The 17298-nt window shown below is 51.4% G+C and overlaps 1 protein-coding gene and 1 long non-coding RNA gene across 2 annotated transcripts in view; one reads left to right on the forward strand and one right to left on the reverse strand.

Annotated features, from left to right (window-relative positions):
* Positions 1 to 1584: 1584 nt before the first annotated feature.
* On the reverse strand, positions 1585 to 15224 carry LOC125173812 (uncharacterized). The gene is made up of 4 exons (XR_007155159.1): positions 15148 to 15224; positions 11597 to 11724; positions 3191 to 3356; positions 1585 to 1840 (listed from the first exon to the last, which is right to left on the reverse strand). It is a non-coding gene; the product is annotated as an uncharacterized LOC125173812 (long non-coding RNA).
* Positions 5015 to 17298, forward strand: part of EPHA10 (EPH receptor A10) — a 38988-nt gene continuing 26704 nt past the window's right edge. The window contains exons 1-5 of the mRNA XM_047873380.1: positions 5015 to 5120; positions 7029 to 7093; positions 7811 to 8489; positions 14464 to 14619; positions 15125 to 15475. Of these exons, the coding sequence (XP_047729336.1) occupies positions 5015 to 5120; positions 7029 to 7093; positions 7811 to 8489; positions 14464 to 14619; positions 15125 to 15475 (1357 nt within the window). The remainder of the gene's footprint in view (positions 5121 to 7028; positions 7094 to 7810; positions 8490 to 14463; positions 14620 to 15124; positions 15476 to 17298) is intronic.

Genomic DNA, 17298 nt, shown 5'->3' on the forward strand with positions numbered 1-17298 from the left:
ATTCCTTCTATTAGGAGAGAAAACCTTTTCCAGAATCTCTAATTCAGAATGCCAGGGTTGTGTTACATACCCATGCCTAAGCTAACCCTGACACATGGAATGGGATGACAATGATTAACCAATAACAATCTTTATTCATCCCTGAACTTGGAGAGAAGGTCATCTTCTCTGAGCAAAGGACTGTAGTAGATGAACATCTGAACAAAACTGGGGATTTCTTAGCAATGAAAAATATAAAAGAGAAAAGGTATTGAGTAGTCAACAATATTTACCTCACTAACAGATATATTTTCTGTAAAGGTGTGTGTGTGTGTGTGTGTGTGTGTGTGTGTGTGTATGCATAGAAAATATCAGGAAGGGTACATATCAATCTATTAACATGTTTAAAATTTGAAATGGGACTATATGAGGGTAGTACTAATGGATATCTTTACTTTTTACTTACAAAATTTTTTATCAGTTTATATTACTTTGGTCATTTAAATTTAAAAGGTCTGCTTCAATCTCAAATTGAGCTCTTCAGAAATAAAATTAGGATTTTAAAAACAGTCAGAGAAGCATATGTTGATAGATCCCATTCCAAGCCCTGGCCCTTCATACAGTCACTGAGGTGCCAGTGGCAGGTTTATCCCTATTGGGAATTTGGAGGCACAAGGTACCAGAGCCTGATGCCGTCAAATATATAAACCATCCAACTGCCTCCCCCTACACTCTCAAAGCAGCCTTTGCGTCATAAATTGGCTTCCTATGCACATTTTCCTACAAAGGAAGAATTTGCTGGACATGGTAATGTGAGAATTCTGGCTTCCTTGGCAGTTCCATTTCTCATTGTATATTAATTCATTGGTTCTTTGAATCAGATAGCAATATTGGAGCTGAGTTAGTACGATCTACTTTCCAACCCTCCAACACATAGGTTCTTTCTTAGTGCTGTTAAAGTCAAGTTTATGATCCTGGACCATGATTAATTCACCAAGGTAAGTGTCACCTCTGAGGGCACTTGGCAGCTGGCCAGCCAGCCAGCCCTGATGACACTCCTGTCTCTTCAAGTACATTTCTTTCAGGCTCTCGTACTTTCTAGTCACATTCATCTCAACAAACTGTCTCCTTCTTTATCCTTCATTATGTCTTTTCCTCTATGACTGTCTCTCTAATTTTATCTCTCTCTCTTCCTATCTTACCGCCTAACTTTTCTTTATCCTTTCCTTTTTTCTTTCTGTTTTTCACCTTAATTAACCATGAAGTTGAATAATAAAACATACCAGAACTATGTGCCAAGTACTATGTGCTGGGATATATATATATATATATATATATATATATAGTATACATATAATATATATAAATATATATATATATATATATATAAATTATATTCTGACCTCACAATAACTCTGAAGTATTTTCACTCTTATTTTACAGAGGAGGAAGCAGAGTATCATAAAGTCTGAATATTTGTATTAATGAAAGGTTTTTGCTGCTTAATTTTCAAAGTCAATGAATTCAATATTTTATATTTCCTTTATCTTAGAAAAATACAATGTAAACACTTGTATATAACTTCTATCTTATTTTTGCCTGTGAATTTATTGTCCTAGAAAATAATTCACCTTGGGGATGTTTATTTTTCTTAAGCTGGGGAGTAGGAGATAGACCGGAAGAGGGAAGAGACAAATTGGAAATGTCCCTTTGAGCAGTAGGGCTTGCCACTGTTCTTTGCTCCTTCCTTGTCCTCTTTCCTGAGGAGAGGGATTGGCCCTGATTCTCTGAAGCAATCTTAGTCTTCTCCATGGAGGAGATGACCTTCTCTGTCTAGCCAGGATGAATGTACTTTCCGGATCTGTGCAAAAGGAAGAGATCAAATTTTCAGCCCCTAGATGTATAACTTTCAGTAACTTGGAAATGGAAGTTGCAGTAAAGTTGGATTGGCTTCCTGGAAGATCACTTCTAATAAATAATTAGATGTTGAATTAAGCTGCTCAGCTCCAACAGGCGTTCTTTCCATCATGCTGCAGAGAGTAAGGTAGAAGTAGAGAGAAGCATCCCTTCTATCCCACTTCATATGGGGTTGGGGAGGAGCAGAGGAGAAAACAGGAGTTTCCAGATGGGTGCCAGGTTCCTCCACTCTTACTCCATGAAGTAAGGCTGCTTACCTTCTGGAGGTGCAAATAGCTAGGTCTGGGTTATAGGCTGGAGGAACAAGGCAGAGAGCCCTGGGCTGATGATTAGAGCAGGGCAGCAGAGAGGCCCCAGGTCCAGTTGAAAATGGAGGGTCCAGACTTTGGTAGGTTCAGCACCACGGACAGAAAATTTTCTACAGGCTGAAGCTGGCAGGTGGGCTCACAGTTCAGCACTATGCCAGAACCCCACCCCCACCCCACTCCTGTACTGGCTATTCCAGGGAAGAATCTAACCTGGCCCTTGGTTGACTGGACCCCAGCACTTTAAGTTCACAGTAAAACAGCTTAGTTTCCTTCTAAGGCCCTTTTGAATATCTTCACTTAGGTGTCTATTCAGCAGTCACCTGGTTGAGTGGAGTCCGCTTTGGAGGAACTCTTAAGATCTTGCTGATTTGCATATATCCTTATACACTGAGGCATCTCCGTCCTGGTTTTATTATAAATGAAGTGTTCCGAGGAAGAAAGAAAAGGACTGAAGGATTGTTCCAAATCTTCTTTTCCTCTTCTTTCCCCCATTGCTAGGGTCTCAATCTGGCAATTTCCCCAAGGAGGCTACAGATGCATGTGGTGGGATAGGATGAGAACCAGACTCCGGACAGCCAGGGGTTTGTTGGGGCATCCTGTATGGCTTTCCCCAGATAATTTCCTCCATATGCTTGGCTCCTGAATGATCCTTCCAGGCTCCTAAGGAGTCTGCATTTTGTGTTAGCATACAGGGCCAGAACCTCTGGGCTGAAGTCCCTGGAGCGCAGGTAAGAAGCTGTGACTGGCGCCTTAGAGACTGCATAAGGGATGGGACCCGGTTTTGAAGAGAAGGGTGAGGGGTAGTGGAGTGAGGACTCATTCTGAAATGAAAGGAGTCCTGGGTCTCTAAGCAGCTTCTAAAAATACCAACTCCCAACGCTGGGGGTGGAGGGGGAGGGGAAAATTGAGCGTGAGAAGAATGAAGATGGAAGGAGGTAGGGGTGTAAGAGCGCTTCTTCAGGGAGATCTGATTTCAAAGACCCTACCTGCATCTAAGAACAGCTGGATGCCACACCTCCTTCTGCTTTCTCAGCGGGCTTCGGTGTCCTGTGGTGTCTGAGCCTCAGCCCCTCCTGATGACCTTTCTTTTTACCGGCAAAGGATCCCAACTCTTCCCAGCCACTCCTCCTTCTTGCTGTCCAGCAAGTATGTCTGTGAGCAAGGGTGCATAAACACACACATACTAGATGCGCATGCGCGCGCGCACACACATACACACACACACACACACACACACACACACACACACACACACGACACAGGAAGGGAGCTTCCAGGCTAGCTCAGAGGCTTGTAAGTGGCCAGTTGTCTACGATGCCAGCAATTTTCATTATTCATTATCCATTACCCCCAAGGAGGTATGGATTGTAGCAGAGACAGAGATTCACCCAGATATTTTCAGCACAGAGCATGGCACTCAGGGAGTGTTGGTTGAAAGGTAAGGAGCATATACATACACACACACAAAATGTACACTCAGGCCAGGCAGGTCATGGGGATACACGACTCATTCATTTTCAAGGGTTCTTCAGGCTGCTTTAGCCACCATAAAGGAGCGGTGTTGGGTCCCCCAAGAAAAGAGCTTTGAAAAGCCACAGGGTGGGTGGAGCTTTCTCTGCTCAAGTTCAGCCCAGATGGTGGCGCTCAATAGCCGCCTCCCTCGTCCTGGAGGGCTCCAGCCCTTCCCACCACCAACGCCTTAAACCCTCAGCTTGCACATAAATGACCTTCACTAGATAGAGGTCGTGTTCCACGTTTCCTTGCAGCTTCCCCAGGGCTGGCTGAACTCCGCGAGGATTGCTCCGTCTCTTTCGCAGACCCCTGGGAGTCCCTGCCGCTGAGCTCCTTCCCAGTCCCCTGGGATGGGCGGAGAGGGATTATCAAGGCCGGGGGGGGGGGGGGGGGGGCGGGGGGAGACTCCAGGCTCTGAGCAGACTGGGGAAAAGGGTAGTTGTGCAGAGTGCTGCCTGTGTCCTGGCAGCAAGAGCAGGAACCTGAGGAACCGATCGTTCATGCAAAATTTACCACCGCCCCATCCTGGCGTCCACATGGTTTCCCAACCTCGGAAGCGCTGCTGGTAGGGTGGGACTCCGTCTCCCACTTTGCTCTCCTTTCTAGAGTAGCTCCCAGGGTCAGCCTTAGTCCCTTCCTCCTGCCGGTGTGTGTGTGTGTGTGTGTGTGTGTGTGTGTGTGTGTGTGTGTTGTGTGAGGAGGGCGGGGAGAGAAGAGGGCAGGATTGAGCCATAAGACACCAGGAGCCTCAGACACAGGAAGAAGCCAAGGGCTTGTAGATAGAGGAGCTCCCTAGAGCTTGGGGTCGGGACATCAGGCTTCAAAACCCCTTGAAAGTCCTGGGAACAAGGGAGCTTCCAGCCTAGCTCAGAGGCTGCAAGTGTCGCGGCCTCCCCGAGGTTCGCCCCTCTTTAAGCCACGCCCACATTGTCTACTTCTCGGGAATGAGAGGCTAAGGTTTTGCGCTCTGGACCTTCGTCGCCGGCTCATCCTCCTCCCCAGGAGCCAGACCAGCGTTCAGCGCTACCCACCCCCACGTTTGGAGATTGGCGGGACCCCTTCCTTCCCCCCTCCATTTCGCCGTTCCGCCCCTGGCCAATGAAACTCCACCCCTCCACCCTCTGCTGGCGGGGATTGGTGGACTTCCCCCGGCGGTGCCTAGTGATTGGTCCCCATTGATGACGGTAACCAGCGAGATCCCGCCCCCAGAAGGAGCTAGGGTCTGGGGGCACTGCTCAGCGGTGCTGGGGCTGGCGCGGCTTGAGCCGCCGCCGCACTGACAGCTCGGTCTGCGGACCATGGAGACTGGTGCGGGCCCACATCCGTTGCGCCTGTTCGTCTGCCTGATGCCGCTCTGTCTGGCGTTGCTTTTGGGACCAGGGAGGCCCGGGATCGCCGAGGAAGGTGAGCAAACTGGTGGCTGTTCTTGGAGCTTGGAGTGCCAAAAGATAGGAGGCTGGAGAACTGGGGGTCTGAGGGAAGGAATCGTATAGAGAGACTGGAGTCTGTATTGGGGTTTGAGGCAAGCGGGCAGCGGGAAGCAAAGAACTAAAGAGGCAGAGAAAAAGGTAGCTAAGCAAAGGTAGCTAAGGAGATCGGGCTGGAGACCTGGAAGGCTGGGAAGGAAAGAGACCAGGAATCGTGAGAGCCAGAGGCGGCGGTTCAGGTGCCGGTGAGACGGACAGGCTGAGCGATTGGAGGTGGGAGGTGTGGGGGCAGGGAGATGAAGAGAGCAGAGGAGACAGGGAGGTGTGGAGGTGAGATCGAAGTACGGGACGACGGGATGGAGCCCGAACCGCGAGGCAGGAGGTGGAGCGCTGGTAGGGGAGGGATGGCTGGGTCCGGGAGTAGCCCGACGTGCTGGCGAGGGAGCTGTCCGCAGTGCTGAATTTGGAGCGCAGACTACCCGAAGCGGTCTGCGCTGTTGGGCTTGGAGCTGCCTGCGGTACTAGGGCTCGCGCCTTGCCTCTGGATTTGGGGGAGCCGTACACTCAACTGAATCCAGAGGCGTCATATCCAGGTGTAGAATCCTGAGGAGCTGGAATCTAAAGCGCTGACCGGGGGGTTGGGGCGCTGGATCTCTGACGCCAATATGCAATTCCGATGTGCTGTCAGTTACAACAAAATCAGGAAGCTGTCGGTGGTCCTGCTTACTGTCGCTGATGCCTCTGGAGCCAACCCTCTTAGAGACCCTCACCTTGGAGCCCCACCCCCTTGCTTAAGCTCTAGATTTGTAATCTTCCAAGACTTCAAGATGGCCTGGGCTCCTGTCTCTGAGCTGCTGCTGTGCTATCCAGACCAATGCTTCTTTGGGACCGATACGGAGAGCAGGAGAGAAGAAATTTTCATTTCACCTGCTGCTGGCAGAGTCCACTCATTTTTCCCAGAGCCCCTAAGAGTCAAACTAAAAAGGTTCTAGTCTCTTCCATCCCTGGTGGCTTCAGACCTCAGATGAGCCCCTGAGTATGAATGAATTCAGGATGTATGCAGAAATCCTCTAATATGCTCACTTTCTGTCTCTTCTTGACATGCAGTCATAATTTAGGGAGCCTAGAAGGCGGAAAGGGGGGCTCACTGACACCACCACTCCTTTCTTAGAGCCAATCTTAAGAGTACTTCCATGAACTCTGGCAGGCTGAATAATGACTCCCCAAATATGTCCACATCCTAATTCATCCCCAAAACCAATCAATCTTATTCTAAATGCAAAAGACTTTGCAGATGTGGTTAGGGATCCTGAGATGGGGAGATTATCCTGGATTATTTGGATGGCCCCCAATGTAATCACAAGGGTCCTTACAAGAGGGAAGCAGAAGGAGTCAGTGAGAGAAGGCAACTTGATCACAGAAGGACTGGAGTGAAGCACTTTGAAGATGGAGGAGGATGCCACAAGCCAAGGAATCCAGGTGGCCACTAGAAGCTGAAAAACCTCAAGGAAATGGATTCTCCCCTCTGAACCTACAGATGGAACCAGTCCTGCTGACAGCCCAACTTTAGACCAATGAAATTGATTTTCAACTTCTGACCTCCAGAACTATAAGAGAATAAATAAGTAATTGATACTCGAAGCCACAGAGTTTGTGATGATTTGTTACAGCAACCACAGGAAACTGCTACAGGCTCCTTGCCTAATTGTTGTGGCTACCTCTTTCTGGACTCAAGCTACTCACACCCCACGCCTTCATGGGAAGGTACGGGGTGGGAAAAATTTGTCTCTGCTCCCTCAGCAAGTTTACAACGAACTCACAAAAGGGTCCCTCCCACCTTCCTGACCTTCTGACTTTCTGACATCTCTGTTCTTCCTCTCCCTAGTCATCCTCCTGGATTCTAAAGCCTCCCAGGCTGAGTTGGGCTGGACTGCACTGCCAAGTAATGGGGTAAGTGTAACCTTTCTCTCCCTCTCCCAGGAATCTTCTGGTGGTCTGAGACTCAATTCCTTTAGCTCTTTGTGGTTACAGCAGATCAAAATGCTCCTCAGAGCACGTGATCTCCAGCGGCACTGGCTTCAAGCCAGAGTGGCCTATTAGAAAACGTTGAGTCTTCAGTCAGTCTAAGAAGAAAAGAAAAAAAAAAGAGAGATAGTGAGGGGAAAACCGACTGTGTCTAGCAACAGAAATGTGTCATCTAGCTGAGCCAATGCTGGACAGTGTCTTGCGCATAGCAGGTCCTCCAAGCAGTGTTGCTGATTGATGGATTGACAGAAGGAGCAAGATTTAAAATCCTGAAAGTGGCTTAGAAACTTGGTGGGGGTGGGCAGATGTGGCTGTATGACTGCAGCCTGGTCCCCGTGTGGGCACCTGGTGGAGAGCCGGGAGACTTCAGACACCATTCCCAGCTCTGCTGTTAATTCGATGTTCATATCCAGTCAAATCACTCTTTCTGGAGCCTCAGTTTCCCGACCTATAAAATTAAGGGTTGGACTCTTTGTCTCCAACGTTTCTCCCAGCTCTGCATCTTATAATTTCAGGGGGATGGGGTGTGTGTGGAATGCGAGATGATGGGGAAGGGGTTTTTCAGCTTGAGACACCACCGGGGCTTCACCTCCTGGGGGCGCCTTGGCTCTGAGCTTCCCACATCTTTGTTCTCCTCCCCAGTGGGAGGAGATCAGCGGCGTGGACGAGCATGACCGTCCGATCCGCACATACCAGGTGTGCAACGTGCTGGAGCCCAACCAGGACAACTGGTTGCAAACTGGCTGGATCAGCCGTGGCCGCGGGCAGCGCATCTTCGTGGAGCTGCAGTTCACACTGCGCGACTGCAGCAGCATCCCGGGCGCCGCGGGCACCTGCAAGGAGACTTTCAACGTCTACTACCTGGAAACAGAGGCTGACCTGGGCCGCGGGCGTCCCCGCCCAGGTGGCAGCCGGCCCCGCAAGATCGATACAATCGCTGCAGATGAGAGCTTCACGCAGGGCGACCTGGGAGAGCGCAAGATGAAGCTGAACACAGAGGTGCGCGAGATCGGTCCGCTCAGCCGGCGGGGTTTCCACCTGGCCTTTCAGGACGTGGGCGCATGCGTTGCGCTGGTCTCTGTGCGCGTCTACTACAAGCAGTGCCGCGCGACGGTGCGGGGCCTGGCGGCGTTCCCAGCCACCGCAGCTGAGAGTGCCTTCTCCACGCTGGTGGAGGTGACGGGAACGTGCGTGGCGCACTCAGAAGGGGAGCCCGGCAGCCCCCCGCGCATGCACTGTGGCGCTGATGGTGAATGGCTGGTGCCCGTGGGCCGCTGCAGCTGCAGTGCGGGATTCCAGGAACGTGGTGACATCTGTGAAGGTATTCAGCGGACGAGGGGGCGTGGCGTGGGGGCGTAGCGCGCAGGTGGCAATTGGGAGAGAGTGTGCCATAGATCAAAGAGGCAGGAGGAGGAGTGGAGCAGCTGTGGGCTGTGGAGCCCAGAGCCCTGACCTTCTGTGGAGCTTTCCAGTGGGTCCAGCCAGGACCACTGAACGAAGTTACGAGGAGGTGAATTTGACTCCATATAAGGGGTTATTAGGGGCTTATATTTCAGGCACTATGATGAGCACCTCGCAAAGGATGTCTCATTTATTCTTGGCAATAAAGTAAGTCACCAGTATCCCTATTTCACAGATGAGGAAACGGAGGCTCAGAGAGATTAGCACCTCGCTTGCAAAGTTAGTAAATGGGGAACAAGGGTTCGAACCAGATTTGCGCAACTGCCAACTTCTTTCTATTACGCCATGCTGCCTCCCGTATGCATAAAGAAAAATGATACAGCAGCCCAACTCTACTAGCTATGGACTAGGGGGATTGTTTACATGATAGTGAGCTCCCTGTCACTGATAATATGCAAGTCAGAGTCTGGCAGGGGGATTCTTGAGCTGGAGAGAAAGACTGAGAGGTTGTGCTAGATGACTAGTAAGATCCCACCCAACTCTTAGAACTGTGAGTCAAAGTGCCCCCTGAGGGAGACCCTTCATGTGGGGGCTCTGTTGGGTTCTCAGGTCTGTGTGGGCACCGGGCCAGACCTCTCCTTTTCTCCCCTATCTGTGGCTCTGAGGACTGAGGGTAAAGATGGGGTATGGATGTGTGCCCTTAGTGTAGACAGATCAAGAGAGGCTTCTGCTAAGCCACGTCCTTTTCTGGGTGCCAGGACAACAGAAATGAGTCAGAGATAGTCTCAACTCTTCAGAAGCTCTATAGATGGAAAACATAAAAATTGAAAAATCACAAGGTGATATGTGATCCAATGGAGGGATTAATATAGAGGTGGGAAGACAGAGGAGGAAATGACTCAACTTAATGTCACTCCTTTGTTCGACTGTCCATTCGATATGAGTTGAGAACTTGCCAAGCGCATGTAGGGAGGGTTTATTATATACATTTAGATGAATGTCACCATCTCTTTCCTGGTGGGAACTTATGGATTAGTAAGGGACTTGGAGGCACGAACCTTCCTGAACTCTCCAAGTAGGGTTAGGATCCACTTCTGTTCTCCAGCACCCATTGCAATCTCTACTTGTTGCTTAAAAAAAATTAAGTACAGTTGACTGCAATCTCTGTTTCTGCACTTACCCCATGCTATGTAGTGATCTACTTGTGTGTGTTTCCACCACTGGACTAGTGACTGACTTCAGGCAATGGTTGTATCACATTTTAGCAGCCCCAGTATCCATAACAGGATGTGATAAGTGCCCAATGGAAATGTATTGAGTGAAGGAGTGGTTACCATAGGGTGTGATACATATCAACAGAGAATTGAGGAAGCCTGGAGAAGGGAGAACCCAAATCTAAGCGTGGAGAGAGACAGTGAGAAGGCCTTTCTTCCAGGCAAATAAAAGCATTCTGACTTAAGAGACTGTCTGCAGAAGCATGGAGGCAGGAGGGAATGTAGCATGACTGGGGCTGGGGGCAGAGGGCATTTGGGGGTGTGAGGGCTGATGGGGCTGGAGAGGGGCAGGAACAAATCATGAAGGGCCTTGAACTTTAGGATAAAGTGCTGAGACTATATGCTGTTGACCAATGGGGAGGCTTTGAAGCAGGGGTCTGACATGTTCAGATTTGTATTTTCAAAAGATCACTCAAGCCGTAATTACAAAGAAAGAATTGAGGAAGGAAGGATTAAGGGGTAGAAAATAAGAAAGATGGGACAACAGTCCAGGAGAAAGAACGCATGGTCTGAAGTGAGACGGTAGCAGAGGTCATTGAGAGATGAGGATGGATGTGACAGCCTCCACAGCACTTGGTGACCATGTGACACAGGAGAAAAGAAGAGTCCTTTTTGATTCATTTACTTCTAGGGGATTGGATGGACAGAGGATCATTTGCTGGGGTAGAGATCACAGGACATCGATGGACACCGAATCTGTGGTGTCTGGGATGCATCAAGTGGAGGTAGCTAGAAAGTGAGTCTGGAGCTCAGCAACAGAGAGATAGAGAGAGAGATTGAGAGAGAGAGAGATACTACTTGAAGCTGTGGGTACGGTTGGGACAGACCAAGGCGAGGTAAGAAGCAAGAAGGCCAATGATGAAGCCTCATAGAACAGCGGTATTTAAGGGTTTAAGGGGGAGTAGGAGAATCAAAGCCCATAAAAAAGGACCTTGAGGGAGAATCAGAGGCTGGGGAAGATCTAGGAGAGTGTTATTTCTGGCAGCCAAGGGAGGCGGAGGGGTCCAGGAGGGAACGGCTTATAGTGTTGGTGAGCAGTCAGGTAAGGTGAGGTTTGGACAATGTCCACCCGGTGGCCCTGGCCAAAGCAGTTTCTGTTGAGTAAAAGAGAGAGAGACCAGGCTGCCAGGAGGCTGGGGGATGAAGGAAGTTGAGGAGCTAGAGTAGGGAACACACACAAAGTCTCTGGGAGGCTGGATTGGAAAGGGGAGGAGAGGGAGGTGGTATCTTGAGAAAGACATTGGGTTGAGAGGAGATTTTGACTGTAGATGGGAGCCTTGTTTATTTATATGCTGAGGGAAGGAGCCAGTGGGGCACCAAGCAGGGGGTGGTGGGAGTGGTCTGCCCCAGGGGGGATGTATTTTATTACAGACATGGCTTAGAATTGCTGACACTTGTTGCTAATCAAGATCGGGCCATGTTTTCGTCAGTTTCATTGTTTTTTAATACTCCGCACATCGTGCCCTTCCTGCCTGCACCCCAAATGGACCACTTTTACCGCTCCATTCCTCTGTTCTGTCACCGGGAGGAAGCAGTAGAGAAGGAGCAATGTAAGAAGTAGGAACCATATGAGTGATGGAAGATAGTCTGGGAGGAGGAGAAGGGGGCAGGACCCAGAGAGAAGGAGGAGGGGCTGGAGGCCTCCAACAGGAGGTGGCTCATCCTTTCCTCTAGGTCTAGAAGGAACGGGGAGAAGAAAGATGGGTGTGGAGGGAGGTTCGCCGGTTTGACGGCCGGACATTGAGGGACTTACCAACTGACAGCCTCTCTTCTCCTTGTGACGTGGGAGGAAGGCATCTGCACCAGTGGACAGTAGGACCCTGGTCTGTTTCATTCACTCTGTCTCTAGATCCTAGCTCCAGAGCACCTGACTCATAGATGCTAAAAAAAAAAAATCATCCAATGAATGGATCAGGGTCTGGAGGAGGGGGTTTGGATACACAATCTCACACACACACACACACACACACACACACACACGCTCAGGAACCCAGTCCTCCTTCTGACTCAAGCTGAGACCAGACAAAAAGCCACTTGTAATGGTATCATCTCTGCCTTGGGGAATGGGGAGCTGGGGAGGGTGCCAGGGAGAGGTTCATAAGCGAGGTGTTTTTTTTTCCCTGTTTCTTCTCTTTCTTATTTATTTTTTCATTTATTTTTATTTTTTAAGGGAGTTATTATTTTGAACTGGGGTCTGGAGAAACATAGGAGTTTGCCAAGGGAAAAGGGCTGTGAGACATTACAGGACAAGAGCCAGAGGTGTGAAAAGAAGAGTTCAATGTGGCAAGGGTAGGGTGGTTGGCACTGGGGAGGTGCTGGCGGGTTTTAAGAAGGGAAGTGAAATGCTCAGGTTTGTGTTCAGAAAGTGAAGGCCTTCCAGTGCCTTCTACAGCTGAGTACAGAGCCTTCTCTAAAGGTAGACCGATGTGGAGGGGATAGAACCAAGATGTTCTCTCTCCCTTTTGTTTCTCTCTTTTATTTACCCTCTCCCGGTCACTAGGGTTTTGGGGGGTGGGGGAGATCAGGGTGTACAACCTGAGTCTTCCGATCTCTGTGGGAGTGCCCTGGAGCAGGGGGACCCAAGCAAATATTCTCTAAGGCTCCCCCGGGCACACAGAGACCCTGTGGTGGGGTGGCAGGAGAGGGGGGTTACAGACAGGGAGGCTTATATGGACTCAATATAAGGAAGCCCTTTCTCAGCAGAGGCAGCTTCAGAAGAAGGTGGGCTCCCCATTTCTGAGCAGAGACTGTGGCTACTTCTAGGAAAGGTGCGGGAGGACCGGGCCAGCGGGAGTTGAACTAGGTGATCTCTGACATTTGCCTCTGACCTTGATGAAGACAGAGAGGGGCCCGCAGTCAAGAGGCTCTCATGAGTCTGAGCCTCCACACCAACCTCCTCTAAACAGAGTCTGTCAAAGTAGAGATAACCACCTCGGTCTCCATTGGGACACACATCTCTGGGACAGTGGATGTCCCAAACACGCAGAGAAAGGGAGCCTCTGGTACTTTTCCCTACTGCTGGGAGATCCTGCCGACAGATCTCCACTCTGACTTCACAACAGAGGTGGGCAGGCCAAGGTTATCATCCCCACTTGACTGATGGTTTCTTGAGGCCAGAGAGGCATAGAAAGGGGCAGAGCTAACACTGGAACCCAGGCCATCCGAGTCCCAGCGGGGGTTGCCGTTGGTCACCAGCCCACCATGTTAGTGAGTGCCATGCTCTGCTCTGAAGACAGATTATTTCCAAAGCCTCTGAAGCTTCACAGGCCCTGCCCAAAGCTGTGTTGCCCAGGACTCAGCAAGGTGGAACCTCCAAAGCCTAAGCCTTCCAGATAACGAGAAACCCGCAGCTTACTCCCCTCTTCTCCCAGACAGGCTGAAAATCCTTCCTGAGGGCTAGTCTGCATCCCCTCTGTTGTACTGTGTGTGTCTTCTTGGGGTTGGAGAGCAGCCAGCCTTCCAGAACCAGCTAAACTAGCAAGAAGGCCTGGTGGGTGCAGGGAGGGAGGTGAGAACCACCCAGAAGCTGAGAGGAGGGCCAGGAGCCACTGCCTCCCTGCCACCTGGCCCAGCTGGTGAGACATTTTTTCGAGTGGGCGTTCAGCCGTTTCCACTTCAGGCCTGTGACGGAAGAACAGTAATTACTACCACTGTTGTGTACGTGTTGTCTGTGCCGGGCTAAGCGGCTTACACTTCACCTCAGTTAATCCTCCAACAACCTTTTTGAGGTGGGTATTCTACCCGAGGCTCAGAGAGGTCAACCAATTTGCCCAAGGCCAACAGCAAGTAAGTGGTAAACAACCCAGGCACAAACCCAGGTTGTTCGGATATAAAGAGCCTGTGCTCTTAACAACCTGCATTCTGGGTGAGCCCGGAGAAGTGACAGAAGCAAAGTAAGTAACTGGGGAGGGTGTCCAGACCAAAAGTAGAGAAACTTCACCTTCCTTCAGTCTACTCTCACCCTCCGCCCCCAGCCCCCACACCTGGCTGGCTCCACTTTCAAACTGGAACCAAGTGCATCAGTTGAGGATTTGTGATGCCACGAACCCCCCATGGTAGTGGTGGGAGGATGGGCTCTGACAACAGTGAGTGTGTGTGTCACTGTAAGTGTGTGGGTGTCTGTCCTTGGGTAGCTGTGAAATACCCCTTGGAGGCACCTCTCTTCTGGGCTCACATCAAGACTGGAGAGTTTGGCTTATTTTCTTCCAGTGGGCATTAATTAGGGCAGCATGGTGCGGGCTCCGAAAGCTGTCTGCTTGGGCTGGAATCCCACCATTTACTAGCTGTGGGTCATTGGGCGAGTTACTGAACCTCTCTGAGCCTTATTCCCTCATTTAAAAAGATGACGATAAAGGACGCACCTCACAGACTGTTGGGAGGATTAAACGAATTACTAAAGGTAAAACGTTAGTGTTCTGCACACATTAAGCGCTCGCTAAGGGTTAGGTAGCCCTGGGTTGCGTCGGGAGCTGCCATCCCACGCGGCTGTTACTGGACTAGCTGAGACTCCCTTCCGGGCACAGTTCCCGGACTTAAAGTCACCCTAATGGGGCAGGCAGGAAGGTGGGGGGAGAGACACGCTGTGGAGGAGACCCCTCCTCACGTGGCTCCGCCCCGCAGCCTGTCCCCCAGGGTTTTACAAGTTGTCCTCGCGCCGGCCGCTCTGCTCCCCGTGCCCAGAGCACAGCCGGGCCCTGGAAAACGCCTCCACGTTCTGCGTGTGCCAGGACAGCTACGCGCGCTCGCCCACCGACCCGCCGTCGGCCTCCTGCACCCGTGAGTGCCCCTCCGGAAGGCGTTCGCAGAGGGGGAGGGGGAGTCAATAAAGGCGTGGGGGAGGGGTTGCTGAGGGCAGGGGGCTCCGCACTGGTGAGCGTGGGAAGGGCTCACGACCCTGACGGCGGGGTGGAGGGAGGGGAGCCGGGGGTGGGGATGGGGCCCGGGCCTTGGGTGGGAAGAACCAGGGCAAGAGTCCAGAGGACGTTGGGATGAGGCCGGCTTCTCGTGGAGTGGACTCACCTCACCCTGCGCCCCGGCCAGAGGGGGGCTCCCGCCCCTCACACTCAGCGCTGCGCCCCGCAACCCCATCCCGGTCCGCTCGCTAACCTCCTCCCACCTCCCTGGCCCTCCCCCCACTCACTGGCCCCCACGCCCCCTTCCGTCTCTCCCCCATCAATGGCCTCACTTACCCCCCAGTCCCTCCCCCCCACCTCCACGCCCCTTCTGCCCCCCCCTCACTAACCTCCCCCCCCCCCCCGCCCCGGCTCGCCCCGCCCCCCAGGGCCGCCGTCGGCGCCGCGGGACCTGCAGTACAGCCTGAGCCGCTCGCCGCTGGCGCTGAGGCTGCGCTGGCTGCCGCCCGCCGACTCGGGCGGCCGCTCGGACGTCACGTACTCGCTGCTGTGCCTGCGCTGCGGCCGCGAGGGCCCGGCGGGCGCGTGCGAGCCGTGCGGGCCGCGCGTGGCCTTCGTGCCGCGCCAGGCCGGGCTGCGGGAGCGCGCCGCCACGCTGCTCCACCTGCGGCCCGGGGCGCGCTACACCGTGCGCGTGGCGGCGCTCAACGGCGTGTCGGGCCCGGCTGCCGCCGCGGGAGCCACCTACGCGCAGGTCACCGTGTCCACCGGGCCCGGGGGTAAGGCCGCCCGCGCCCCTCTCCGCTTAGAGCGGGCTCCCCGCGTCTCCCCCGGAGGCGAGGCCCCCACCGACGTCCCTGACGGCGGGGACCCCCCCGCAGACGGCCAGCCCTGCCCGAGGGCCCCGGGGGAGGGACTGAGGACGCGGGTGACGCGGTGCCGCCGGGCCAGAGCGGTTGCGGGCGTTTCCGGGAGTCCGCGGGAGGCAGTGGGCGCCCCTGCTCCCGACCTCGCAGAGAGCCTGGCACCGCACCCAGCTCGCGGCTGCCCTGCCTCTCATCTCCCGCGGGAAAGAGCGGAGAGCCCCGCCACCTTTTGCTGTCCCTTTTTAAAAATTTCAGCAGGAAGGGCAGAGTCGTCTCTCCTCCTTTACTGTCTCAGAAAGAGGGGTTCTGTCGTGTTGTTCCCCCCCCCCCCCGCCCCCAGCCCCCAGCCTCCATCCCTGCAGCATCGGTCACCCTGTTTCCTGGTCCCGGAGAAGAGCAAGGAAGCACTTAGGGTCAGACCGTAGGGACGATAGAAGTCACTAGTCAACACGGAGCGGTCACATTTCTGAGTCTAGACTAGAGAGGAGTAAATGATGACCTCCACCCCTTTTAGGCTACACCATCCCCACTCTCGAAAATTACTTTTACTTGTCTTTCACCCAGCTGGGGTGCACCTTCGCGCAATCCTTCAAGAAAGTGCGTGTGGTTTCTGAGCCTTTTCATACCTGAGATGTGATTGCTTTGTGACTCGACTTCCCCGTCTTCTGGCAGTTGTATTGCAGAGAAATCTGAGGCCAGGGTGATTTTTATTCTTGTGTAAGTAGCGTGTGTGTGTGTGTGTGTGTGTGTGTGTGTGTGTGTGTGTGATTCTTTCACCTACTAGTGAAAATAAAACTTGACCAATATTGAACTCTTTCCATTGAGTTTGGCTGGTACATAGTAAAACTTGTGATCTGCACACATTTTTTGGGTATTCCTGGGGAAAACTTTTTTTCAGTTATTGCTTTGACTAGAATTTCTGATAGCTTCCAATATCTCTCTTAAGAATCTCTCTAAGCCTTAGGTTGTACATCCATTTTCTGATTCTCAAATCTTGTCACTCGCTTTATCATTTTTAGCTCTTAATCCATTTTCTCTGCCTTTTGGGAGAGATTTCCAATTTGTCTGGTTTTTTGGAATAACAGTTTTGCTCTGTTTTTTACTATCTCGATTATGACTTAACATTTGCTATTGCATTTACATGTAAAAAATCAATATTGAGAAAGAAAAAAGCACCCATAATCCTATTACCCAGAGATATACAACTATTAATATCTTGGAGTGTATCCTTCCACATTTTTTTCTTATCTCTCTATCCATATCTAGAACTATCTACTATAAAATCCCTTTTGTATAATATATGTGATATGAGATTTTTATCTGGTATCTCATATTAACATCCTATTTTGATATAGATGGATTTAAAAATCGTGTTGAGATACTGTTTCCTTTTATTAATAAAAATACTAAGCTTCCGCTGATTGAATGCTGCTCTGTGTTTGGTGCTGGAACTTGCAATATGATTTTCTACATTCATTCGTTTAAATGGAATGGTAATCATCTTTCAGTTTTTAAAATATTTAAGTAATCTCTACACCCAGTGTGGGGCTCGAACTCACAACCCCAAGATCAAGAGTCACTGGCTCTTCCGACTGAACCAGCCAGGCGCCCCTAATCATCTTTCAAATGAGGAAGCTGGGGCCTAAGAGGACAAGTGAATTGTCTAAAGTCACCCAGCTAGTAAGTAGACACCCATCTTTGAACTCAGGTCTGTCAACCACCAGAGCTCCCCATGC

Source organism: Prionailurus viverrinus, chromosome C1, assembly GCF_022837055.1.
Source record: "Prionailurus viverrinus isolate Anna chromosome C1, UM_Priviv_1.0, whole genome shotgun sequence".
NCBI lineage: Eukaryota > Metazoa > Chordata > Mammalia > Carnivora > Felidae > Prionailurus > Prionailurus viverrinus.